At 46.2% G+C, this 27,972-nt stretch overlaps 2 protein-coding genes across 5 annotated transcripts in view; one reads left to right on the top strand and one right to left on the bottom strand.

Annotated features, from left to right (window-relative positions):
• The window catches only part of b3galt1b (UDP-Gal:betaGlcNAc beta 1,3-galactosyltransferase, polypeptide 1b), a 105,091-nt gene extending 99,745 nt beyond the window's left edge, over window positions 1–5,346 (top strand). The window contains exons 1-2 of one of the 2 annotated variants that reach the window (XR_011982971.1): window positions 2,623–3,593; window positions 4,537–5,346. The gene's annotated coding sequence lies outside the window, so the exon portion shown is untranslated. Of the gene's footprint in view, window positions 1–2,622; window positions 3,594–4,536 lie in introns of those variants that run through there. The other variant, XR_011982970.1, reaches the window with a different exon arrangement.
• Window positions 1,215–27,143, bottom strand: stk39 (serine threonine kinase 39). 3 transcript variants are annotated; one of them, XM_072700512.1, is made up of 18 exons: window positions 26,938–27,143; window positions 24,876–24,988; window positions 24,439–24,547; window positions 23,846–23,987; window positions 23,184–23,239; window positions 21,239–21,348; window positions 21,063–21,164; window positions 20,841–20,974; window positions 19,626–19,674; window positions 19,395–19,460; window positions 16,707–16,829; window positions 15,676–15,705; window positions 15,115–15,171; window positions 14,456–14,523; window positions 6,454–6,506; window positions 5,697–5,765; window positions 5,448–5,512; window positions 1,215–2,604 (listed from the first exon to the last, which is right to left on the bottom strand). In XM_072700512.1, exons 1-18 carry the CDS (start codon window positions 27,041–27,043, stop codon window positions 2,530–2,532), a joined length of 1,527 nt encoding a protein of 508 aa, XP_072556613.1. In that variant the 5' UTR covers window positions 27,044–27,143; the 3' UTR covers window positions 1,215–2,529. The 3 variants fall into 3 exon arrangements, with proteins under 3 accessions (XP_072556613.1, XP_072556615.1, XP_072556614.1); XM_072700514.1 differs by lacking the exon at window positions 26,938–27,143 and adding an exon at window positions 26,431–26,545; XM_072700513.1 differs by lacking the exon at window positions 26,938–27,143 and adding an exon at window positions 25,902–26,257.
• Between the last annotated feature and the right edge of the window lie 829 nt (window positions 27,144–27,972).

Below are 27,972 nucleotides of genomic sequence, written 5' to 3'. Positions count from 1 at the left end.
AAAGATGTGCAACACAGCTCCAGTAAACTGCATGGGGGATGAGTAAGGAGCATGTGATTCAGGTTCACCGCTAGCTTGTATGGAAAAGGAATGATTAGCAGTCATATTCAAGCACCATTACAAATTCCTGATCATTTACAAAGATCGCTGCCAGCACATTTGGGCAAATAAAACTAAAATATGTCAACATAATTACATTTGGTTCATTTATGCACCTTAAATTACTACTGAAATTAGCTTGGATTAAAGGATCATCACTCATTTGGTTACAAAATAATTGTTTGGGGGCTATGAATTTAATTGATCTAATCAAGTAAATAATCGATCATAATTACATTTGACGTGATGATTTATTTTAAAAGAGCAGGGAAAATGGAGATGAAATGAAGAGGCTTTCCTCCGAGTCATGTTATCGGTGCCAACACACCATCGTTACGATAAGGCGGCATCGGTCGGGATTCAGTCACCGAGGCCTGATTAAGACAAGGTGGAGCTCAGGCAGGGGGGGTATGCCGGCAGATCCCGTCCGCCTCTGTAAGTGCTCAGCTAAAGGGCGGCTCTGGGAGCCCGGCGGGGGGGGGGTATGCCGGCAGATCCCGTCCACCACTGCACTGCAAGGAGCCTGGGACTGCAGCCTGTTGGTGACAAAACCTTTTTACTGACCGGTTCAGTACCCCAGCCAGTGAAATGCATGAAACCAACCACCAACTTCTCATTCCATGTCTATAGAGACATTTTCATGGTATGATCTTTTTTTCCCCTGGTATTTCTGCACTAAAATATTCTCTGTATTCTATAAGGTAAATGTGTTAAGAAGAAAGTGAGTCAAATTATTTGGGGCTCAAGCAGCATTAGCTGATGGGTCCATATTGTTTTAAACTTTTTTCTGAAGTGATATATAATCACGAGAGCAAGCAGGGGGAGAGAAACGGGAGCTAACAGCCTTATGCAAGAGCTCAAAGGCACCGCCAATACGAGGATTTGAGCCACCAACCTTCTGATGACAGGCAGTGTCCTCAACTGGTTACACACTGTACCCCACAAGACACACCCATGACTTGCTGAAGGAATTTTCCGGGCAGGATCAGAGTTACCAGTGTCAGCACAGAAAGTGAAAAAGGAAACTTTCATTGACAGGCAATTAAAAGCAACTCTGGAAACATTCAAACAAATTCACAAAAAAGAAAGAAAAAAAACGAATCGATAACCAGGCACGTTGTTTACAGGTTTATTAACAGCAATTATCCGTTGTCCTTCTGTAGACATTTGTGATTAGCCACGTACAGAAATGGAATGGGTTTAATTAGCGGACAGAGCACGCCTCTATACACGTCCCACGTATAGAAAACAGCGTAGCTTACCTCTCACGACAAAAGGGTTTATATCCGTTAATATCACACAGCAGCTGCGTCTGAAAATTTTCAGCGAATTTGCAAAGGGGTCCATTCAAATGTTGTCATTGAGTTGAATTTGCGGATACTTTATAGTAATCCATTTTGGAGGCTAATTTCTCGGTCAAAGTATCTATTTCGGCAAACAAGACAAAACGTGAAGCACAGATCCTGACGTTCAGCGTGACGCGTGCGACCATGTGACCGAAAACAGCGCAATATTGGTGAGGACGAAGCCTACAGGTAAAAATAATTAAAATTCACAGACTGTCCCAGGGCTAAAAACTGGCCAGGTGCAAATACTCCGTCCGCAAAAATAAAAGTGCAAAAGAGGCTTCAATTTTATTTCGTTGCTGCTGAGGTGCAAACACTACTTTTGAAATGACGTCAGCGGGATCACTGTGGCGGTTTGAAACGAATGCATTTACGAAATCCACTGCAGGCATTCTACATTCTTAGGCACATTAAAAATAATCAAGGCACCTTCAGCATTTGAAGCATTAACACTGACTTCTGAAATAGCAGCCTGCAAATCTTCACTCTCCCTTCATTCCTTGACTTCTATGTCCATTACGGTTCCTTGACTTGTGATCACAGTTGTAACAGAGCAACGGTTAATATAGAATATGTCGACATGTTGTACATTTCGGACCCAGTGTGGAATTTTGACCAGCCAGTCGCGTGTCTGAGAAGCGACTGATTTTTGTTTCAGTTTAAATTTTAAAAACAAGCAACAAAAAACAAAAACGGCAGCCTGGAATTCAATAAATAACAGTGAGTGCTACATGGTAAGCAGAGGTAATGTGTTAAAAGTCCTACGCTAATTTGCTGAAATAAGTACTAGCCCCTGAGAACCTCGGCAGGTTGCTCTTTCAGATCCTGGTTTTGGGGGGTGCAAGGGGTGACAGTGCAGGGTGGAGGCTGGTGGGGGGGCAGGGGGCTGGCGCCACTCTGCTGGCAATCGGCGGAGGTACAACGCAGAAGGGATTTTTGGGCTGAAAAGGTGCATCTTCTCCATCTCCCTCCTTGTGCTCAGTCTGAGGGCTGGAAGGCTGCCCCTCCTTGTCACCGGCCTGGAGCAGGTGAGGGTGGGGGCAAGGTGGTGGGGGTGGGGAGGAGGGTGTTGGAGTCCAAGGCATCAGCTGACGCTCAGCTGAGCGAAGCCCACCAGTTTCACCTCGTCCGGGATCTCTGTGCCGTCACAGCCCGAGGCCTGGGGGGGTGGGGAGGGGGGAGTGACACAGAGAGCATGTGTGTGAGCGTGGGGAGTTTGATGTCTCCCGAGGATCCTACTACCCATTTTCAATCAGTCCCTTTTTTTTTGGTCTTTTGCCCACACTAATGCTTTTTGGAACAAAGTCAAGAAATAAATAAAAACAAAAAAAAAAAATCACAGCATGAAAAATCCTACTTGGAATGGTCATATAATCAGCAAAAATGTTTTTATATAAAATTTGACAGAAATAGCCTGTTAATCCAGGTCAAATGACAAAATGCATGCGGATCCTTTTTAGCGGTTTCTGTGTGCTTAAGAGTAGACGTTAATTTGACAATTAAAATCATGCTCTCAAAGGAAATTTACACATCGCGCAAACACATATACATTTACACATTTTCTAATTGCTGTAATCAGAACTTTAGAGAGACAAGGACATTTACAAAGTAATAATAATAAAGATACTTCAGTGGAAATTGGGATCTTTTCTCAGACAGGTAAGGATTTAATTAAAGGTGACATATTTCTGTTGATTTTGCTACTTTTCTTTTTATTTAGTGGATGACACTGACTTTGTGAAAGGAAAAACAAAACATTTAATGCAGACTGAATTACAGAGCCCGGCTGATACTGGTGACCCACCAGTGGGGGGTGTTACGACAGAAACTCCTGCTACAGCCCAACTCAACAGAGTGACCACCAGTGGAGGGACAGGGTGACAGGAGTAACACTTGGATCGGTCACCGGGGCCGAGCTAAAATTAACTCCCCCTCAGACACGGCGGTGACTAACGCCGCTCCCGAAGCGTGACGGGTGGCACTGAGCGAGCGGAATCGGGGAGATTAAGCCGGTATTTAAGGAGGAGAACGAACAGGCTGTGGGGAGCAGAGCAGCTGGCTGTACGCACGGAAGATTGCATTCTGGGGGCGGAGGGAGGGGTGATGGATGCCCCCCAGCATGTAAACCTGCAGTGTGCTCCTCTAGAGGTTAGTCAGGAAGGGAGGGGGCTCACAGGTCTACAGTGTGTGTTTTTACGAGTATCAGGGACTGGAGCAGCACGATAATGCGGGGGGGATGGTTTAACTGAGCTTAAACCTAACATCAACCTCCACCACTTTAAAAGGACAGAGAAAGACATAAAAAGCCAGCGAGATTAAATAGGGGTTTTATTATATTAGGAAGGGTAAGAGCTTAATGTGGATGACAACTGAACTAATTATTCTGCTGTCCTGGCCTTAAGTGAGGACATGTTACAGGCAAATAAATAGGTAGGCTTGAAGATTGCTGGGAGAGGGCTATGAAAGCAAGTCGATAACGTCTCTTCAAAGTGTGATGCCCTGCCCTTCCTGGAGGGGGCGCAGTGTCACTTCAAATCGCTGTTGCTGGGAGGGCAGATTGTGCTCAGCCACTAAAAATTTGCTCCCCCCCCCCCCCTCCACCCGCGCCCCCAGGCGCTGGTGGTCTAGACGGCCTGTATTGAGTAGCGAGTGGGGGGCCGATGTTTGGAAGCCAGGCAGCATGTCCACATGCTGGGGGGGGAGGGGTTTCTGAGATGGGGAGACGGACAGCCTGGACCAGTGGCCAGAGACAGCCTTCTCTGTTTCTCCTCATCTCTCCATCACTGGGAGCGACGCCTCGTCGCTTCAGGGAGTCCCCTGACAGTCCAGCCAGCGCCAGCCCGAGTTACATGACACAAATCTACATAAGGCTGATTCAAGGATTTTTTAAGGAGGGGAAACACAAAAGGGGGTATAATTCTTGTGAAGGGGCCAACCTTATCATTAGCCAATGATATGTATTGAATTGGTGAGTGACAGGGGAGGGACCATTCTGGCAGCCAATCAGCTTTTAGGTTGGGCCAAATGCCTCTGTGGCCCTGCCCCTGTGTATGCCGCCTGATTTTCCTGTTTTTTTTTGTGGCCATTGTAGGTCCCCTGGATTGCTGCCACCGTCACGCAATCGCCGGCGGCTTCGGCCAAAGGAGATATGATGGGGATTTCTGAATTGAATTTTGCATTGTTAGTTTCAGATGTCATCCCAGTCGCTTATTCCCCAATCTAACTGTGCATCTGCAAATAATGTTGACACCAAAATGCAGCGAAATATCAGACCTGAACCGACTCCCATGTTTGGTTCCCCATAGCTGGGTAGATATAAGCGATTCATTTCGCACAAAGTGGGGACCTAGACACTATGAGTCGTGTTTCCATCAAATCACTGGCCATGCTTTAAGGATGAGAAGTGGACCAAAGCGCTTCCTCATCAGACCAACACCTCTGTCCTCTAACAAGCTCCCAGGACTCAGAACTGCTGTTAGATGGTTGTGTAGATGGATCTGAAGATAAAAGAGCTTCTCCAGAGAAGGACATAGTCAAGCATGCTGTACTGCTTCACAAACACTGTACACATGTCTCTGGTGTCTGCAAAGGACAAGCAGGCATAGAAAATGGATGGATAGATGCACCTTTCTGGTCTCATACTTTGTATATTATGTGTGTCTATGTCTATCCATGTGTGTATCTATATTTATTGTCCTTGCCTATGTATATTATTGTACTGCTGGCTGGGGTGCTGCCAAATGCAATTTTGCTCCTCTGTGTGTGGTGACAATAAAGATTCTTATTTTATCTTATCTTACAAGAATGGGGCTACTGTTTTGCTTAGAATGTACCCCAGAATGATATTATTTCATTGTAGAAGATTCTTACTGAAAGCATAAAGGATAAACTGTTACATGAGGATGCTACCCTTCCCTGAGGACTCCTGTGCACGATCCGGGACGTATTTAAAGAAACAGTTAGAGGATCAGGAGTTATGACATTCGACACACAGCTACTCACCAACTTAAAAGTCAACACTTTGTAGGTAACGGGGTCGTCCACGATCTTTTGGAGGTTAGCGGCGACTGAAAGGTCAGACAGAGAGGCACGTGATGATTGGAGGGATCAACGATTCTGCCGTCAGACGGGGTCGATGCGCTTTTTCAGACTGCGGCGCGAGTTAGGGATCGATCCGAAGCACGTCAAACCGTGAAGATCGGGAAAGAGATCGGGGGGTTTTGGGGGGGTGGGGTGGCAGGGGGAGGTTACCTATGACGACATCGTGACCCTGGACGAGTCCAGCCGAGTACAGCTCCTGGGAGACGCCGTCCGCTGTGTCTGTAACGGGAATTGGAGTATAGGGGGAACAACACTGCGTTTCCGTGGTGACGGGATGTACTCACCCCAGCCATGAGATTAGCACTCGCAGACATTGCCTCACACAACATCGTATGCACGTGCGCACACACACACACATACACGCACGCACATGTAGGGTAAACATATCCTTATGGGGACCGCTCATTCATTTCAATGGGAAAAATGCTAACGCTAACTATGACAACCTTAACCCCTACCCTGCCCTAACCATAACCATAAGTAACCTAACAAAATACAAGAGTTTTTGCATTTTTAGTTTTTTCATAGCAGTCACTGATTTTTATAAAATAGAGTTTTAAAATTATGTCCCCATAAGGATAGGTAAACCCGCTCGCACACACACACACACACACACACACAAATATCTTTATGAGGACCGTCCATTTTTTTCTATGGGCAAAACCCAAATCCCAACATGACAACCTTAACCCCTACCCAGCCCTAACCTTAACCATAAGTAACCAAACAAAATACAAGACTTCTAGCATTTTTAGTTTTTATTGCAGATTTTTATTAAATTGCAGTTTTTATCAAATTGAATTTCCCCTTGTGGGGACCAAAAAAATGGCCCTCACAATGTTATGTATACTTGGACCATGCAGCACGCACACACACACACACACACACCGTGTTTTCACCATCTTACCTCTGCCTGGTGTGAACTCGAATCGGATGTCATTCAGTTCCTTTCTGGAGTTCCTGACAAACAAAACAATAAAAATATATTCTTAATAAACGGGCTTCCTGGCTCAGGATGAACCCCGACCTCATGCCCTGCGCTGCTGGGATAAGCTCCTGATCCCCAAGATGATCCTCACCAAGATAACATGGATGGCTGGTCTTCCTAAAACTCAGCTTTCTCGACAAAACCGTGAAGTTCAGATATCCTGGTTATGAGGGCAAGCAGGCAACCAGCCAGGATTGAAGAATAACATCCGCAACACGTTAGGAAAATGTTATATATGTACTTAAGCCCGTCGGCGGAGAAGCTGAAGTGATGCGCGTTAAGCGACAAACAGCCCACGGTGATATACTACAGTTTTGATTAATAACACCCGCAGCCTGTTGCTCGCTGTTTTATGTGTGGGGTGTAAAATACAGCCTGTCGTACATAACAGATGAATGTTATTTATAGAAGGCGCATACCTCAGGCTGGTCCTCACAGGCTCTGACAAAATATGTACGTCGAGTAAGGAACCTGGACAGTGTCTTCAAATAAATGTACCTTTTAAACAGGCAGGGCTGCAGGCACCTGCTTGACCGTGGGGAAAGGAGGGAGTTTCCACTATTCAGGGGCGATTCTAGGATTTTTTAAGGTTGGGGGCCGTAATTCATACAGAGGGCCCAACTATACCATTAGCCAATGCTATGTTTTGAATCGGTGAATGACAGGGAAGGGGCACTCCAGGGGCCAATCAGCTTTCAGTTGGGCCCAGTGTCCCACCCCCATCCTTTCAGCTGCCTCATATATATGACAGACAGCAATCCCTCCACAGGACTCCAGGTTTACTGTGTTTATGTGGGTGTTATGATGAGGGTAAAAAAGCCCATAACTGCAGTGCACCACCAATGCCACTGCACCCCCCTCCCTCACCACAGGCCATCCAAGCTCACCGCGAGCTGAACATCAAAAACAAGCGTCGTTTCACACAGGGACGCGTCCGCTGATGAGGTTAGAGTCGAGCAATAAGGACATTATTCTCTCCTAAGTGTTTGGAGTGCTTCTATCGGAGCATCTCCACTGCTGGCAGCAAACGCAGTGGGAGCAGGATTAGACTGCAACAAGACACAGGTAATTCATTACTCAGGCTGAATAGCCAGAGTTTGCCTCACTGTGTGTATTCAGACTACGGTGCGTGAGGGCAATTTGTACCAGCGAGTGTGGCGAGGTCCCCCGGAGCTGCGTCAAACCCCTCGAGCACAGTGCTGTGCCACACAGAGGATTCTGGGAAATAGCGGGATTGGAAATCAGCAGGGAGAAATGGCGTTCGGCATCCGCTTCCAAATCTCCAAATGGCCATCATGGAGGAAGGAGTATTTACACCCTGTAGTCAGTGACGTATTCTAGGCAGGGGGCACAAGCGGAGGCATAATTCATGTGAAGGGCAAACCTTAGAGTCAGTGATGGCCAAATTAAATTTCATGAACCATTTGCTGTATTTTTTGACCCCACTAGATGGTGCTCTTGGTTTGCTTTGGGACACATATTGAGCCCTTTTTTGAACAGAGAGCACCACCGCAGTGGGTGACATACGAGGGGCCCCTCGGGGGCAAATCAGCTTTCACCTATGGCCAGTGTCCCTGTGGCCCTGCCCCTGAAGTGACACAACGGGCTGGTGACGTGTCACCTGACCATGTCAGGGTCATACATAAGCGGGGATACAGACATCTCATCTTCCAACGTCATCAGCGAATGCTCACATGTGCATGTGCAAAAGTACGAAATCGTACAGGCTGATAATATGCAAGAAGGTCTCGTTACGGCTCAGTTAATTCAATTTATTTTAATATAACGCCTTTCACAACAGTCACCCCACTTGACAAGAGTGTGTGGTTGAAAACAGAAAATCAGCCAGCTTTAATAAAAGCAAGGCACACACTGCCATCATAGTCGGAGTCCATCAGAGAGTCAGATCTCCAAGCAGGTCTGAGTAAGCTGGCAGATTGTAGACCACATCCATGGTGTCACAGTCAGCAGCTGCTGGTCGGCCGGTAGAGAGAGACGGAGGATGGATGTGAGCGGTGGAGGCTGGATATGGGCAGAATGCCAGTGAGGTGTCAAAGGGGGGGGGGGGCACTGCGGAGCCATACCGGCAGTGTGGCATAATGCTGCCGCAAACAAACACAGATGTCACAGAAATTAATCTGTATTCCAGAAAATGTCCAGTCCTGTGCAATATTTGCATTGTGTTTACATTTTACTATGTTATATTGCATCGTGTCTACCTAATTATTCTTATTATCTGTAATCATATTGTCTTACTGTAAGCACCTTAAATTGTATTTGAGATTTGTAATTTGCATTTAATTCGTGTTTACCGGTGCCGAGATAGGACAAGATTTTCATTGCATAGGGGAGGTGACTGTTTGACAATAAACTGTCCGACAATAAAAACAGAATCTCTCAGCCATCACTTCTGCTGTTTTTGCCAAGTGTTTCTCCGACCAAACTTCTGTCTTGCTTCTTTTCGTCAAGCACAAACACTTTACAGCTCCCTGGACCCACTCTCAGTCCTGATGGAATAGTGACACGCCTCAGGGAATGTGCCAGGCATCCCACGAGAGTTGCGGACTGAATCGACCCCCTCCCTCACTCCAGACATGGGGAAATATCCAGGCAGAGACACACGGGGTCAATGAGGTTGGCGGTGGCTAATGGGGTCTGGCAGAGTTCCTCTGTTTGAGACACGGGTTTCAGTCGGAGGAGGCTGTGCTCCCACTGCGATGTACGTGAGCTTTCTTAGCTGGGGATTACGTCAGTTCGCAGCTCAGGCAAATTCTGATGGGGGATAAACGGCGTAGCTCTGGGGGCCCTGAGGCCTACTAAAGTGCAAGGAGGAAGCCGAGGGCCGATGTGATCTCGGCACCGCGGGCCGGCTGGGAAATCGGGGGGTGTGTATCCCGTGCCTGTCAGAGCCCTGCAATCACGCACCCTGAGGCTGAGCTCCAGCCCGCAAATTCACCGCCCTCCACCCTTGCTCAACGCTCCACCAACAATCAAACCCGTCAAAGGGCACCACGGGAAATAAGTGGATTGCCAGATGGAGGAGGGTTTCAAAAACCAAAAAGGACAAGGGCAACATGTAAGACTTGTAAGATCTTGGGCGGCCGTAACATGACATAATGTAATACTTCTCTGCTTCTGTCTCCCTCGAAGGGAAAGCCAAATCGGAAGAGGAAGAACAACGACCCAAATACAGGGGTGAGTTTTTAAAGAAGCAGATTTGTGGCAGCGAGTTAGTTCAGGTCCCTGAAAGGGACCCACCGCCATACGCTACAGGAGATTCATGTGAAGTGCTAAGCCTGAGTAATTGGATAAACTCCTTAAAGGAAATACTAGCAATTTATACTGTATGCTACTCGTCAAGACGGAGAAAAAAAAAAAAGAAAGTCTGCTGACTCAGATAATTCAGGAAATCCATTTCGCCCAGATGGGCAGATCGCAAGACACCCGTGTAAGTGATGGCGTGGGCTCTCTCTAGGCCAATGGACTTCTTCCGTGAGCCGGTCTGAGTCCCCCTGAGCTCCGTGGCCCTTCCCAGGAGGGCACTCCCTGTCCTGGGGGCACGGCCAGCGTGCTCTGACTGCCGGAGGTCACGCCTGAAGAGAGGCATGTCAGCGGTGCGGTAATGGGGAAGCCAGGCATGCAGGATTACGACTGACGGCCCCAGCCGAGGCATTAATCTTCGGCGCGCCGCCATTCCCCAGAGCTGTACGCTCCGCGCTGAAGCTGGGATTTTCCCCGGCGACCACGCATGATGCAGTCACTCAGGAAGTAGCCTATAGTTATCTCTACGTTATTCAATATAGCGGTGGCATGGTAACCAGCAGGGGGCGCCGTCTCTAAATTGCCCATAGAGTGTTATTATGTATAGGTGCCTGTGTGTGTCAGGTGACAGGCTGGCATCCCATTTAGGGTCTGCTCTCCTACCACGGACACCTGCCCCCCCCGCCCCGTTTCTGGATGATAGATGGACTAATCTCAACATTAATGATTGTATTTCATAACTGATTCTCATGATTAATGAACATACTGTACATCTCATTATTACTGAATATGCTCTATTTTTAATGATTAAGAAGTATATTGTATTTTTATCTCAACATGGATTGGTATACCGAAAATTTATCTGACTTTCATTTAATTTACCAAGTAGCCAATTCCATTCTGTCAAACACAGAATTGCAGCATTTTTAAAGTAGCCTCCTGATAGGATACAGTTCTTATCAATATACTGCTCCTTAACCAGAAATAGCTACAGCCATTTCTTATATTGTAATAATACCATTTTTTTTCTCATGGAAAAAAAAAATCACACTCGGAGACTCTCCAGTAGAAAACTGAAAAGTGCAACTTAAAGCCAGGCTAAACAGCTTTCTAAATCAAGCTAGGCTGGGCTGAGTTTAATCAGGTACGGCGCGGGGGGTGGGGGGGGGGTGTCATGCTTTAAAAGGATACACACAAAAAACATGCTGCTTTAAATGGATAATGACTGAAGTAAAATGAACACATCACTGTCACTGGTTCCTACTTTGCGGCTGGGAGGATTCAACGTTACCATGGGGCAGCTAGTGAGCATAGCTGACTGAAGATGGTTAACCAGTCAGTTTTGGCTTTTGCAACTTTTTAACACCCGTTATGACAGGGCTCTTCAAATCTGGCCCTCGATTCCAAATCCAGGCCGTGTTTTCAGTTCTCCCATGTAATTAGTTTCATAATTACTGATTCTGATTGGTCAGAGGCTTCACACCTGACTGACAGGTAAAGGAAGGCTGGAAAACCAGCAGTGCTCGGCCCTCAAGGACCGTGATGTGAATAGCCCTGCTTTATGGAGTATGTCTGGATTACAGACTAAGATGTCATTTTAAGGGCAGGGATTTAAAGACTTTTATTACCAAGATCTTTATTATTTTAAGATCTTTATTATTCTTGTCTATTTAGGAAACGCATTCGTTATATTGAAAATCTTAACAGGACCAGTGTTCCTCATAATGTTACTTTTACAGTAGAAACTGCACTAAATTGACACACACAAAAAAAAAATGGCTAGAAAATCTGCATCCCAGTCAATATTAGCAGTCTTCGTGCACAAGAAACGGTTTTCTCTCCATTTGTCCACAGTCTAGACGAACGCGCAGTGAATTTTTCTGCCCTGAATCAGATGTCTGAGCAAAATCAGAATGTGTAAAAACAACGACCCAAAAGAGATAATGCTCTGTTAGATAAAACCAGGCATCCGTGAGGGTGAAGATCTAGCTAAATTAAAAGCGGCTGGTGTGAGGTGAAGGCGAAACACGAAGCGGGGAGAGCGACAGCCGAGCGAGAGGCCGTCTGGCTCCAAACCCCACATCTGGACCTGGCTCTGGCTGAGCTCCTCACCCAAGGCTCACGTGTTCTCCCTCCTGGGGCCACTGTGAGCACAATCGAGCGTTGTATTCAAGGGCCTGGGATTTCCACACCCCGGCATAAAAGCGATCACTCATCGACCATTACTCATCCCAGCTGCACGCACTATAACCACCAAAACAAAAAAGATGAAAGTGGCCACCTGGACAGAGAAAGGCGTAATATGAGCCGAGAAAATTTATAAATCAAGCCAGTGCAGAAAAAATGATGCAATACAGTCTACATCAAACAGACTACAATATGCTGATGGTCATGACAGGGCAGTGGGCATCTTGGTCTTGCACAGATCTTTTAATGTGTTTGCAAACCTTTGCAATATGAAATAACTAATACCTGAATGAATGGATGAATGAATGTATGGATGGATGAATGAATGAATGAATTAAATGCTCCACAGCCTTTTGACTCATAGAGCGCAATTCACACCTCGCTGGGTCACTGTACGCTTGTGCGGTATTTGAATCACACAGCCAATAATTCTATATGCCTGACATCACTGCCTATGTTCTCTGGCTCCTGCTTACTTTCATCATTCTGAAATGATGCTGTGCTTGCACAAGCACACTGGAATGATCCTTTTCATATACCCCATCTTGCTCTCCTTTGAAGAGATACACAGTCGAGAGCGAAGCTTGGAGTCCAAACACAGGGTTAGCCCATTTATCGTGCGCCCCTGGAGCATTTTTTTTTTTTTGGGGGGGGGGGGGGGGGGTTAAGGACCTTCTTTAAGGGAACAGTAGGCTTGTTACTAATGATGGCCAAATGAAGCTTCATGAACCATTTGCTGTATTTTTTTACACCACTAGATGGTGCTCTTGGCTTGCATTGGTGCATGTATTGAACCTTTTTTGGCCTAAGCCGATGAGGCACACACGACGTTTGACAGGGAGTTCATACTGGCGATACTGCAGTGGAGACCCCATAATGACTCCGAATCCCGATGTCACACCTTGTGCCTCTAAGGGTGTCACAGGAGGGTGTTAAGATGCTCCTGGAAGGACACAGAGATGACATTGCCGCCACCTGCTTCCACGCGTCTGCCGATCAAGACGTGGCAGCCAGGGGCCTCCCTGCAGAGCCGGTGCCGACCCCGGACTGAACCCGCGGCCCCTCACGAACGGAGACGCCACCGATCTCTGCAAGCTCCGAGGCATTTATAGCCTGGGGCCGGGCCGGCTGCACCCTCCCCCTCAGAAAATGAGCCTCGGGTTACATGCCCTACTCCCCCAATAGCAGGAGAGAACTTTCTAGGTCTCAGAACGCACATAAATATTTAAGCCTTCTGACTCACCCTGTTGATGGCTATTAAAAAATGCATTATTAATTATTAAAAAAACTTTCAGTAGGAAAGCCACGCCACTATTTAGTCACTGGTTACCATCCTTTATGACACTAGTAATGAAAAAGAAGAAACGGTTTTACAGATCAGTCCCTATGCAAATCAGAAACAGAGGAAGGTTATACACTCTGTTTAATCATCCTGATTAAATGCCAAGGAAGAAAGACCAAGAGCCCATTCCAGTGTGTGTGTGTAAGTGTTTCTAAACCACTTGGTAAAATGTGGAAGCATGAAGGGTCTGTTTTAAACACAGTCTGAGACCATTAATCGCTAGCTCAGCGTTGCAGAACTTCAATTCAGGGTGAATGTGCATGCGCTTCCTATCCCATGCAATTAGAACCGGCGTAGAATCGTGCTTGGACCCAGGCACCTTCCACAGCGATTTTCTCCACAGCAACTGAGCAAGCCACAGAATGTCAGTCTCACCCAAATTAAGCATACAATTAGCTTTATAGAGGTGCAGCATCGTGAGACAGGAGGCCATTCTCACACACTCTTACCATTAATGAAAATTAAGACCCTATTGCGAGCCATTCTCTACTTGCTACCTGCAGCGAGGCTCTGTAATTTCTTCTGGAAGTAAGTCAATTTAATTAAGGCGGAGGAAATGAGGGTAGACGACAGCTGGAACGCTAGTGTGTGTGTGTGTGTGTGTGTGTGAGAATGCAAAGATACAGTCTGTCAGGATCCTTAGGCTACTACGAGAGACACTTGACGGTGACATGCGACATACATGCCCTTTGTGTCTGAACACTGCCCCCTTCAGGTCGGGGGACTGTCCATTAGTGCGTCCTTATCACCTGGACAGTTCTCCTCAGGCTAACCTCACTGAACACAGTGCATAGTGTATTCCTTTAATGATACCAGTAATGTGTCAAGTAACGTACTTTCAAGGGCCGAGGTCTTAACGTCTTCAAAATGATGGCAAGTTTAATGGATGATGCTCTCGTTTCACATCCCAAACCGTGGGGTTACTGGGAAGCGCTTTAGTAGCCCGATCTGTGTCTGGGACGGTATGGACCCCTTACAGTTACTCAGACACCATCAATCAGGGCAACAGACCAACAACCCCCCCCCCCACCAATTCACACCCACATCCCGGCTACCTTAGCCAGGACCGCACAAAGGAGTTGAACTGGCGCTCGATCGCGGCAGAGAAAGAGCACAGACGGTCCAACTTACCTCAACCGCAGGACCATGTTGACAGAGATCTGGCCTTGTTTTTCCGTCAGGCACTCGTAAGGCTGGACCTTGACGAAAGAGGAATGGAGGAAGAGAAAACACTAAGTTCCTGTCACCATTGCTAATCTGATAACATACTCTGTTAATCAGCACCAGGGTTTTATTCAGGGTGGATTTGTAGATCCTTTTATGGCTATAAATGCATCCTCCTTATGGTATTGTTGAATTAAACCCATTAAACTGTCCACAAAACTAACAGCTACCACTCCCCCCCCAAAAAAAATTGTATCAGAAGAAGCACTAAATTGTAAGAACAGAGTGGGCTGACTTTGGTGCGTAACGGCGGAGTCGTCATAAAAAAAATATATATGTCGATGCTTAATATCTCTGTGTCCTCCAGCTACGATGAGTCGGAATGTCGCGTCGCAAGTCTCTCAGGGAGGGGGGGGGGGGTCCGACAGCATTTTGCGAAGGTGTAGGTATGTTTAGCGGGGTGATCCCACAAGTCGGGGAAGTGCATGGGCAGGCAAACGGTTACTGCAGGGGCACGGCGACATATAACGACCCCAATTATATAGAAGTAATGTACCTTTAAAAGCATCACAGAGAACAGAGCTTAGAAAAACATCCCCCACAAAAACGCTTCGCGATGGGCTCACCTGGGGGTGCTGGATGGAAAGTCCCTGCATCGCTACGTTGTTGGCGTTCACCTCGTCCTGAAACAGCCGAGAAAAAGGCACCGCATCAGCTCAGCTGACACAGAAGGGGCATCAACGTCAACACAGTAGCCCCGCCCTCGTCCGCCTACAAAGCCGGGGGCCGCAGAAAAAAACAGCTTCTGTGAGCTAACTGCCTTATTGACACGTATCGACCCCGGTGAGCCTCCTTCACGCCCAGTGACAGGTGTGAAAAAGACTCCGCTGCGAGGTCAGAGGGCTTCTAGAAGAATGCAACAGGGGATTTCCATCCAGCAAAGCCTCTGGCATCACTCTGCTACACATGTGAACTCCGACAGCCATCCGGGCAAGACGCAAATTACCCGGAAGGTAAAAACACTGGTGCAAAAAAAAACCCATTACCCCTAACGCAATGCGTAATTACAAATAATAATTACCCACAACAGCTACTGCTGACGCGTGACTGCCATTCGCTTCTGCGGTTTTCCTGAATGGACCAAATTCATTACAGCATCAGCGGTTTAACACAGAGGGAGCACTTACATCTTTTCTGTCGTCTCTCAGCCTCCGGGACTGAAATGGCAAATAAACAAAGCGATTAGGTCCGGCCTGTGGAATGATACCCAACAGACTGAGAGTCACATAAAATCTCAAAGAAACACAGAAAGCAGGCCTGACTTCCTCATCAGGAAATCTAATATCATTCCATTAAATTTTTATTCTGCACTGACTCATAATGATGTAAGAACTGCAGTACAGTGCATATTCACATCAGCCTCTGTGCAGACATGCCGACTTTGTCCTGGTTTAAACTTGTCTCTAACTGGTTTCCATTTGTGTTCCTCTGTTCTTAAACCAGTTTTCAGATAAAAGTCAGCTGACTTATCACCCCCCTTCCCCCAGGCCAGAAAAAGAGGCTTCATGTTCCTGTCTTTCTGTCCTCTATTGCAAACATGTTCCGTCCTTTTTACAAACAGTAATCAGGATACAGTGAAGGCTAAGCGAGTGACGCCGACATCATCGAAAGTCAGGGTATTCATGTGTCCCAGCTCAAGGCTGATTCTCTCCTTCACTTCACCCCCAAAGCCGCAACCCACCGCCGCCTCACACTCCTCAGACTCACCCTGCCCTGGTTCACCGCCGCCTCACACTCCTCAGACTCACCCTGCCCTGGTTCACCCCCACCTCACACTCCTCAGACCCACCCTGCCCTGGTTCACCCCCGCCTCACACTCCTCAGACCCACCCTGCCCTGGTTCACTGCCGCCTCACACTCCTCAGACCCACCCTGCCCTGATTCACCCCCGCCTCACACTCCTCAGACCCACCCTGCCCTGGTTCACCCCCACCTCACACTCCTCAGACCCACCCTGCCCTGGTTCACTGCCGCCTCACACTCCTCAGACCCACCCTGCCCTGGTTCACTGCCGCCTCACAATCCTCAGACCCACCCTGCACTGGTTCACCCCCCCCTCACACTCCTCAGACCCACCCTGCCCTGCTTCACTGCCGCCTCACACTCCTCAGACCCACCCTGCCCTGGTTCACCCCCACCTCACACTATTCAGACCCACCCTGCCCTGGTTCACCGCCGCCTTGCCCTCTTCGCTGCGCTCGTCCAGCTCATCATCGCTCCACTCCCAGTCTCCATCTTCTGTCTTGTGCAGGTGCCCGCTCGAACCCGGCACCCTCCGCACCTGAGGATAAGGGGGTGTAATATAATGACAGCAACACTAGAAATAAAAGCTGCTTAAAAATACTTGTATATACCATGATATACTTATTCATAAATGCACCCCTAAATCAAGCTATCCAGTATATCGCCCCTACCCCCCCACCCCCCAGACCCGTTGGCACTCTGTGGATTCTCATTAAAAAACATGGTCTGCACAGATACTTTTAGTACAATTAAGTCACGTGCACATACTCATGGACAAAAATAGCCCCATCATCTCCCACAAAACATGCATTATATACACGCATGATAATCATGCATTAATTCCACGGGGACGGATCGACTGCGGCGTAATAGATGAGATGTCTACATGTCTTTTTTTCTTTTTTTTTACTCTGCACCATCCAATAATCAGCCATTCAGAAATACCATGCGCACATGTTAATAAGGACGCGTTTCGGCAATCAGCGGCTAGGTCTACAAAATAAAACAAAATACGATTTAAAAAAAAAAAAAAAAAAAAAAAAAACTGTAAACCGCGGCGCCTTCGGTTTGCACCTTTTATCTCTATGCGCAGCATAATCAAAATGGAAGCTTGTGCTCAGTGGCATAAAAAATAATTTGCCTGATCTATGCCGTTTCCCTTACCTTTCAATCACATAAAAATTGAGCCACTACAGCAGCCCACATTCAGCGGTGTCAGCCACTTGGAATATCATTATCTTTGATCACTTACTCTGGTGGATGTAATAATGAACTATTTCTAATAGGACCACAATACAGGGGCTATTGCGACCTCTGCTGGCCAGAGGGAAAATGACATCCACTAAAGGTATCTGGATGAGGCCGATAATCCCGAGTCTTTTTTATGGATTGTAAATCACATGCATACGTTTTACAGAGTCAAGCTGCCATGTTCCCGCTGTCTGTGCATGACTAATGTCGCAGAGGATCCAGAGGGACCCTCTCAATGTTTCATTCCCACATCATGGCCTGCTAGTCTCCCACACCACTCCAGAGAATAAAGCCACAGCGAGACACTTTCATTAAAATCAGTCAGGAGGGGGGCTTTGGCAGGGGGGCTGAGTGTAGCTGTAAGGTGGCTACAGGGAGAGAGGTGACAGCTGAATTGGAGAAGGCGGAGGGGGGCTTGGCATCTGGAAGCTCCACATATGAATCAACGTCACACTGACGATATATGACCCCCCCCCCCCCCCCCCCCGGAGTTGGAGAATCTGCAGAGTGAAAGGCTGCAGATTGAATTCTGCGTTTCGAATAGCCATCACGTCAACCTCCGCCAGCCAAAACGTGATTAACTCCCATCTCTAAAGGTCAAGGTGGGTTGGATCAGGAAGGTCACCCTGAGCTGTGCTGCTATCCCGCCCGCATGCTAACGAAACATCACAGGACCAGATCCTTACACATGTATGGCAGCTCACCAATATCTCACAAAATATCATTAATGACTCAAAACACCATTAAGATCTCAAATGTCATCACTCCTACTAGACGTGATGATTCTGCTTGACGTGCCCAAATCCTGACAAAGTGAACAAGTGAGATCATACTATCTGGTTACTGAACATCTTTAATGACTTAAAAATTATAGCACCTTATTATTATTATAGTTATTATTATTATTATTATTAAAAGTGCTTATATAGTTATGAAAGACGAAGGCAAATTGGCAGAAATATAATTATTTCAATTCTGGGTTTGACTCTTTAGTGTTATTTTAAAAAATCTTGGAAAGAGGGCACAAACAAGCTCAGAAATGTCATGTTTTTGATTTGGACGTATCTCTGCTGCAAGCACATCAGACTGCATTAGACTCGGGACCAGCAGTCTTAGATTATCATGCAAATGAAACCAGCATGCTACAGCTACAGCATGCTACAGCTACAACATGCTACAGCTACAGCATGCCACAGCTACAGCATGCCACAGCTACAGCATGCTACAGCTACAACATGCTACAGCTACAACATGCTACAGCTACAACATGCTACAGCTACAGCATGCTACAGCTACAACATGCTACAGCTACAACATGCTACAGCTACAGCATGCTACAGCTACAACATGCTACAGCTACAGCATGCTACAGCTACAACATGCTACAGCTACAGCATGCTACAGCTACAACATGCTACAGCTACAGCATGCTACAGCTACAACATGCTACAGCTACAACATGCTACAGCTACAGCATGCTACAGCTACAACATGCTACAGCTACAACATGCTACTGCTTTCCTGAAGCATCTGCCGAATCTGTCCCTTATCTTGTGTAGCTGTCCGTTATCTTGTGTAGGTTCTGGATGTCACACAACGAGACGAGTCGCTGTGGGCATCGCCGTAACGACAAGGGGCGGGCTTGAGTTTGGCTGCAGCTGGTTCCTAAGCTGCTGCCGCTACCTCTCCACCTGCGAGAGGTCTACAGGGCCGGGAGGGATGCCGAGAGGCCGGAATATGCAGGCTAAGCACCGCCCCGAACACTAAGCTCTCGGGAGCCAAAGTCACTAAACAATTAGCCGCAGGTCGCTCAATAAGGCTTCGGAAGCAATATTTCGTCAGGAAGCATTACCCTCTTGGCCCTCTGGGTGATGTTCGGCGCTTTCTGTAGCAGTTTCTCGATCAGATATTCTCTGTTCTGCAAAAGGGAAAATGAGGAATGGCTGTGTGAGGATGGTGGCACAGGAACGATCAACGGAACCAGACTGGCGACCGAAACTTTTAACCAAGCTTTCCACACGGTACTTCAGCACCACCGGCAATAGGACAAATTAAAACCAATCAATAAATTAACAAAGCGTACCTTAGCCTTCTGGAAAAATTTACACTTCAAGAGCTCTGCTGCTGTAGGCCTAAAGAAAAACACGTAGAGAAATGAAGACATATCCCAGTCGAAGGGTAGATGATGGATGGCTGTACTCGATGGCTGTCTTCTGGTTTTACAGGCTTCTCCAAAGCCCAGATCAGGCCAAAAACCATCAAAGTCTATAAGACCCACGGCTGGGGCTAAGGGTTGATAGTTTTGACAGAATCAACCGAGTTGCTGTGCATTGATTCATATGACCCTGGGCATCAACAAGAAGACAACAAAGAAATTCCTGCGTTGTGCTGGCAGAAGCCCCTCAAGAGTTCCTGTCAGGACAAGTCTGAAGTTGGCATCTATGCAAGCGTCCGCTGAACCCCCCGGAAACTTGACTTGAGCAGTTTAGCCGGATTAACTTTGGAAAGGAAATAATCTGAAAATAATGGGTGAGCTGTCGAAATGATTACTGTAAGGCTCTGCTCTTAACAGCACCAGTCAACAGACTAACTGATCCATTTTGAAGAAACAGTCAGTCAGATGATGGGAGTGTCTCTTTCGGAGCTTGCATCTGCATGACCTGCTCGAGGGTGTGTGTGATTACAGGTGAGATGTGAGGAAAGAGTTGGAATGGAACTGCAGACAGGTTTAACCAAAATGATGGAAAGGACCAAAAAGCAAATGACTGATGTTTGGCTTCAGTGCAAGGGGAAACACCAAGGACCAGAATGAGAATCTGGGGTGTTCAGGGTGGTGAATTAGAACCCTGTGCCTGTGATTGGAAAGTTGCTGATTCAAATCCCCGGGTCAGCAGAGTGATGTCACCACTGGGTGATGGAGCAAGGTCCTCAACCCCAGTGAGTCCAGGGACTATATGACTGTTTTCTCAAAATCTCAAAATGTATGTTGCTTTAGCTAGAAACATATGCTGTATAAGTGAAATGTCTACTACAGCATGCAGCATGAAGTGTGTGTGTGTGTGTGTGTGTGTGTGTCTGAGAGAAAAAACAGGAAGGATATTATCGTTCACAAGTGAAGCGACTGAACTCGCATGTAACCTGACACCCTCCCTTACCCAGGAAGTCCATGCCCCCCCTCCCAATACCCAGCCTCTTACCGTTGCTGTCAGCTTCCCTGCATGCAACTGCCTGACATCGCTCTTCAGCCATGAAAGGAAACCCATTAGCCAAACAATCTTGGGGGGCGGGGGGCACAAACCTTTTAGTGGGGTCCTTCTGCAGGCACAGAGCTATCAGTTTCCTGAAGGACTTGCCATACTTTTTCACCATCTCCTTGTCTTCCACACCTGTCTCCAGCATGGGGGGGTCGTTCTGTAATGTCAGCATGAGGACCTGGAAGGTAAATAGGAGAAAGGGGTGAAACGAGCAGCTGCTTCCACCCCCACACCTACCCCCCCTCCCCAGCTCCACTCCCACACACCTTCATGGGGGGGTACTTGTGATATGGCGCAGAGCCGGTCGCCAGCTCAATAGCCGTGATCCCAAAACTCCAGATGTCCGCCTTAAAGTCGTAGCCTCGTACCTGAAGGGACACCAACAGGGGCTTCAGGGGCACAGAACCATTGCAACCATTGCAACCATCCAACGAGTTCTCACCTGCTCCATCACCTCCGGCGCCATCCAGCAGGGTGTCCCTACAAACGTCTTCCGGACCTTGTTCCGGGTGACATCTCCGCCCGTGGCCAGGAATGCGCTAACTCCGAAATCTGAGAAAGCGTTCGCAGCAGAGGAATCGAAAATTACAGCAAGAAGATCCCAACCAGGCTCGTCTGAACAAAGACCTTCAGCCTGTGGCTATGTTTCCCAGGTTCACCCAGGTGTTCCGTCCTTGGTTCTGTGGCACCTTCGAGAGTGATTGTTCCCAGCGGCGTCTGCCTTTCTTGATACCGCGACATGTCATTTGACAGGAAAGAGGACAGACTTCGCCGCACAGACCCCAATCCTCGATGGGATGGCTAAAATATGTCCACGAGCGAGATTGAGCGGCTCAGCAAAGCTCTGCCCCCCAGGCCTGGCGAGTGTCTGAGGAACAGCCTGAAAACTGCTGTCAATAAACTCAATGCAGCCTAAGACAGCATGAAGAAACCTGCCCAGAAGCACTCCGGAACGTTCTGAGGCTGACAGAGACTTAATCAAGAAGACGTGAAGCTCCTCCAGCCTCCAGAAGAACCGAAAGTCAGGCTCTCGATCTTTATGTCATCAATTCCTTTCTGCTTTACTTCCCAGTACATGCCAGGAAAATTAAAAATTTAAAATAAAATATTCAATGCACAATTTTGTACCTTCTCAGAAAGGCATGCCATATTGGTAAATCTGGATAATTCTGCAAGGCAATATAAATGTTACAGTACAGAACTCTACTTTCACCCAAGTAATTACAAAAAGTCAAAATGCTACATGTTTGTTTTGGCTCTTGTTAACATTGCAAAGTTTAATTAAATAGTTATGCCACCTTCTTTTAAGCATCTCACTCATTCAGTTCATATTATGCATGATAAACTACGAGAGGTTAAGATACAGCATATTTATCATGCAAATATGTTTAAAATTTCTGGCTAGGACCCTAAAGGTTTTCATACCTCTTTATAACATATGTTTTGTCATTTCTTTTGTTTAGAAAAAAAAAGACAGAATCTCAGTCACAATGCTGTTAGGATGCATTAGTAAACAAAACTGTTCTGTGAATATCAGGGAAACTAACCCCAAAAATATCATGGTTATCATTTATTTGTTCAGCAGACACTTTTCTCCAAAGCAGCATACAAATGACTGTCGGTCCCTGTAGCTATCGTGGTGTTAAAGGCCCAATGATGAAACCACGCTGCTGACAATAGGATTTGAACCAGGAACCTTCCAACCACAGGCACAGTGTCCTAACATGCTGAGTCACACACTACCCCCCCCCCCTGCAGTGGGTGAGCAATGTGCTTGCAGGGACGTTCGTTAAGAGCATCTGTAAAGTGTGTCTGTTAGCGGTGTTCGCTGGGCCTGAACCATGAGTCGTAACTCGCTCAAAGCCCTCATAAAAGGGAAGAGAAAACTGATGTGTTTTCAGAAAATGAAAATTTTGAAACAGACATAAACCACTTTTTGGAAGATGCTCACATGCACAACTTTCGGAGTGCTCTGCAGCAAGTTACTGGGATTTAGATTAGATTAGATTAGATTCAACTTTATTGTCATTACACATGTACAAGTACAAGGCAACGAAACCCCAAGAATATTACAAGAATATTTGGAATAAAATCCCACTGCCTAGGGCAGGGTTTCCCAACCCGGTCTTCAGGGACCCCCAGACTGTCCACATTTTTGCTCCCTTACAGTTCCTGGTAGCAAAAACATGGACCCTGAAGGCAGGGTAGGGAAACACTGGCTTAGGGTTAAGTGACACCAGCCGCCATACTGGGCAGGTCAGCAATGGGTCATAGTGCATTTGGAGCCCCCTAGAGTAAAGAGGAGGAATGGTAGGGGTCGGATGCCAGCAGCAGCCGTAGAGTACAGAACAGAAATGTGTGAAATGGCTCCTTGCCCCCCCCCTTACCTGCTATCTGGACAGAGCCGTCTTCCCCCAGCAGAATGTTCCCAGCTTTCACGTCCCTATGACCATTTTCATGACACACACACACACACACATACACACACACAGGTTATGCAGAGTCTCCAGCCCACTTTGGAGTGCTGTCATCGATTCCTGTTGTAGCTGCTCATTGAGTTAGATGGCTATTGTTAGCAGCACAGAGCCTTGGGGGTGGGGGGGGGGGGGGGGTGGTAGGGGGGTAGGGGGGCTGGCACTGTATGCCCTTGACAGCAGCAGAGAGCTGGTAGACAGTGGGTAAAGTCAAACACAGTACAGTGAGGAAATAATACAACTCAATTCAGCACCTATTCAATTACATTTCATCATAATAACTTAATAGTAATAATAACAACGTTACACATTTTTGAACTGTGAACCGAAGAATTAATGTTAACATTTGTGCTGAAAGTCTGTACATGTGTTATTCAGTGAATGGTATGAAGCTTACATAATGTCATAGTTAGCATACTAGTCTGTTTACATTATAATGGCTGTTTCCTTACACTAAAAACATGCCACTGCGAGCAAATTGTTAGTAGGTCAATTCAGTTTTATAGTAAATTATAGTAAATTAAATTAAGCATGGACCTTGAAAGCAATGTTAAACGATGGAAAGTGCGGTTTACCTGTGGATCTGTCCGTTCCTGTGCAGGTAGTCTAAGCCCTCTAGCACCTCCTTTAAGATGGTGGCGATGATGGATTCTTCCAGAACGCCGTTCTTATGCTCCCCTCGGCTGAACGTGTGTTTTATCATGTCCAGCATGGACCCTGTGTGAAATGGCCACAGACAGGAAGGCATAAGACACACCAAGGACTGAACGCCAATCTACAACAAAGAAAATCCATTCCTTCTTGTTTCCCTCAGGATGGTGTGTGGTTGAGCAGGTTAGGCAGTGTTGGCTGTGATCAGAAGGCCACCGGTTCATATCCCAGGCCTGGTTAAGTGATTTCACCATTAGGTCCTTGATCAAGGCCCTTAACGCTAGTTGCTCTAGGGACTGGCATGTTGCTATGGATAAAAGTGTCAGCTAAATAATTGCAAATGTGCTAAAATAAAACCTCCAAAAATAAAATAAAAGCTCTCCATAAACATCAGACACGCATCTAAAAAGTACTACTACGGTGTATAAATGTTTTATTGCAATAACTCGCTTGAGAAGAGAAAAATGAAGCATAGCTTCCCAGCATGCAAAGTAGACACAATAGAAAAAAAACTTACCTCCACTTAACAGCTTCATTACTAGCCAAAGTTCATCCTTCACCACAAAGGAAGTGTAATATGTTACCACATTGGGGTGGCTGCATTGACTCATTGCCTGAATCTCTTTCTGTTTAAAGAGACAAAGATTGTTTTAAAAGTTTTTTTTATTTTTTCAACTGTTCACACTATTAGTTACAGGCAATTTGCTATTAATACAAATAATAATATAGTGTAATTATTTTCTTGGGTTTATATCAGGCAGTTGTGAGACGGTGAGGATTTCACACAGCCCACTTGTTTCTTCATTTGAATTGGAAACGTGTGGGGTCTCCCACACAGACTGTGGTTGTGACTGGGGAATGTGGTTTCTTCTGATAAGTTACTAGAGTTAATGAGCCTCAGGGACTCGGGTTAGCACAGGCAAACCAAGCAGACTCCTGGGGAGCGATGCTCACCAGCAGCTCGTCCATACTGGTCTGGCACTTCTCCAGATTTATCCGCTTTATGGCCACCCTCTCCTGCCGGGGCTTGCACAGAGCTGCCTGAACAACGGCTGTGGCTCCACTGCCTGCAACCACAGCCAACAAGCAGTGTTTTAAAACAGGCAGCACCACAGACAACTTTAATATTAATGCTCACTATCATTCACCATCAGACCATTGTGCAGGACCCTGGGTTCTGGCTAACATGCTCCTGGGAGTTTTACTTACACAAAAATGTTCTGAGGGCAGAATGAGAAATGACTGGCTCAGAGAGTTAACCAATGAGATTGTAGACGAGGTGGATCCAAACAACTTGAGGAGACGGGACCAACCAATCAGATGTCGTGCTCCCACCTCCTCTAGTTGCTTGGACCCACCTCCTCTGCAATTTCATTGGTTGTCTCCCTGAACCAATCATTGTTCATTCTGCCCTCAGAACATTTTTGTGTAAGTCAAACTCCAGGAAACGGCTAACATGCAGGTACTTCGTGACTCCTTACAGAGGAGCTGTAACAGTGAAACAGTGAAAGAAACCATGCAGATTTTAGACTGAATGTGGCAGCAGTAGAAACAGGAACTGACCTACACAAAGCATATTGGGGTACTGGAGTACAGACTCATATAATCCTGTGAAATACTAGAATTCTTAGTGCGTTGCTAAAAAACATGTTAACTGCTATGGACAGATAAGAAGAAAGGCGACACCGCAAACAAGACGGCTAACCCATATCATTGCTGATATGGAGTATTTTACTGTCAACTTGGCTAGTTACAATGTACACCCCTAACACATCTCTGGGAATAATTTTTTCATAGCTGCACATTTATATAGAAAATGCATTAAGGTAGCCAGAACATATTGTTCTAAATATACTATATTCATACATTTAAATTATGTTTAAATAACATATTTTCAACTTTTTTTGGAGGGATAGGCAGGTGAAGATTGTCGCGTAACAGCGCCAGTACGACTGACAGAAATGCAAAGCGGGCGTTCACCAGCAGGGGAAGTAATGAGCATCGCTGCAAGGCAACTTCATAAGAGGACACTGTGAAACAAGTGGACACATAATAGCATAGAGCACAAAAGCCACGTCCCTGTCCGTGACAGTGCCTAAGACCTACGAGATTGCTTAATACCCGTGGGCATAAGCATATACATCATTTCCGCCAGACACTTCCTTGCAGCCGTCACTAATCATGACAATATTACTGCGCTAGTGACAGATCAGGGTAATCTGACCACGCTCGGAAGATGTGAACCGATCTACCCGATTTAAATTATCTATATTATAAATGTCATAATGCCAGCATTTTCTTTCCTCCTCTCGGTTCACCGATATCGTTTTTCTAAAATAAATGCAAAATGTTGCACGTTACAGTGACCGTTATTTTTAAAAAATAATCGCTATTTTAACTGTGGCGTTAAGTTAATTATAGCGACGCGCGGAGCGTGGAAAGCGAAATTATTGTCAAAAATCTGCAATAAGAATCATACAGTAATAACAGGGGGGTCTGTGAACTTCACCGTGAACTGGCAGTTTCCACAAGCGCCGTGCTGCGAATTAGCAGCGTCCTAAAGCCGGTATACCGTTATAAAGGTACCGGCTTCTCTGGCCCGGTCGGACACGCTCCCCCTGGGCCGATCCAAATTTCAGCAAATTAATTTTCTGCTCCCATGCAGCTTCCACGTGCCTTTGAGGTGATATTATTCCGCAAAAATCCCCCCCTTTTCATTACACTACCCCCCCCCCCCCCCCCAAAAAAAAAAGAACATATTTTCCCCGAGTGACAATCTGATTCCTTCGCATTTCTACACTAATGCCTGCACTTTTTATACAATGGTACGCCATAAGATGGCATAAGCTCAGAAGCTACGCGAAATACTGCGGTTGCAAACATCCGCATTGCTAAGCTGTACATGACAGAGGACATGCATCGGAAAAAAGCCGGTAGGCCCCCGCTTCCCTATAAGCACTGCCGGTGGCACCGATTAAAAACGGCGCAAGCGGCGATCAGACGGTTTGACACTCACCGATGACTTCCTGCAGCTCGTAGGACTCTCGGGTAATTGGCCAGGTCGCCGCCGGCACCGGTTGCGGACTCTGGGTATGAACCGGAGGCTCGATGTGCTCCGCCATGATGCTGCCGCTCAGCTTCTTAAGCGACCTCAGTCTGTACAGTTTCCTCTCACCTCCCGGACTGCGTGTAGTGTCGGGGCTGTAAGGGATCACTACCGCCCGCGATGAAAACATCCGGAAAACAGCGGGGCACGGGTACAACACACGCAATTTCTGTCATATATTGCACTCTCTTACTAAAACGTTTTAGATCATATGACAAGTAACATATGCCTATAATTCCATTTAATTTATGCATTTTTTTATTGGAATAACGAAGTACCAATTGTACGTTATTTTATTCATGTAATATTTTTTAGGTATTTTTAAAACACAACCCTGTCGAGGGTAAATTTCTGCACAATTATAAAAATGTGTAATGTGAATATCAGAAAAAAATAACTTTCCACCCCATGTTTTAACACAGTATTTTCAGAATTAGGCTATTAAAGAAATCAAAATTTATTCTTCTATATTAAAATAAAGTTTGAACTAGTTTCCCTTATTTTTAAATCTGTCAACACTTTTGGAATTTTCATAAATACAAATATTTGTTAAAGAGACCATTTTATTTAATCATTCTCAATACGCTCAGCATCATTATTTTAATTGAATACTCTTTTTTTTAATCCAAAATGTGACTTTTAAAAGAAATATATATGTGATGCATTTCGTATAAACGCAGATCTATTTGACAGACTATAGCAGGAAATTATCAACTTTGACCAGCAGAGAGCAACATACAGCCACAGAACTCAGAATCTATTTATCTATCTGTCTGTCTGTCATAAAGTTATGACATAAAACCGTTTATATCTATCACATATATCTATTTTACATATATCTATGTAAAACCTTAACCTTATGCTTAAATACTACATTTTTCACGTTAAAATGGCACAAGGGGCGGCATGACATTCGTCCTAGTGTCTACTGTCTAGTCTATAGTT

Source organism: Paramormyrops kingsleyae, chromosome 16 (assembly GCF_048594095.1).
Source record: "Paramormyrops kingsleyae isolate MSU_618 chromosome 16, PKINGS_0.4, whole genome shotgun sequence".
Lineage (NCBI taxonomy): Eukaryota > Metazoa > Chordata > Actinopteri > Osteoglossiformes > Mormyridae > Paramormyrops > Paramormyrops kingsleyae.
Note: the sequence above shows the minus strand (reverse complement) of the source record. Positions and strands in the feature narration are given on the sequence as shown.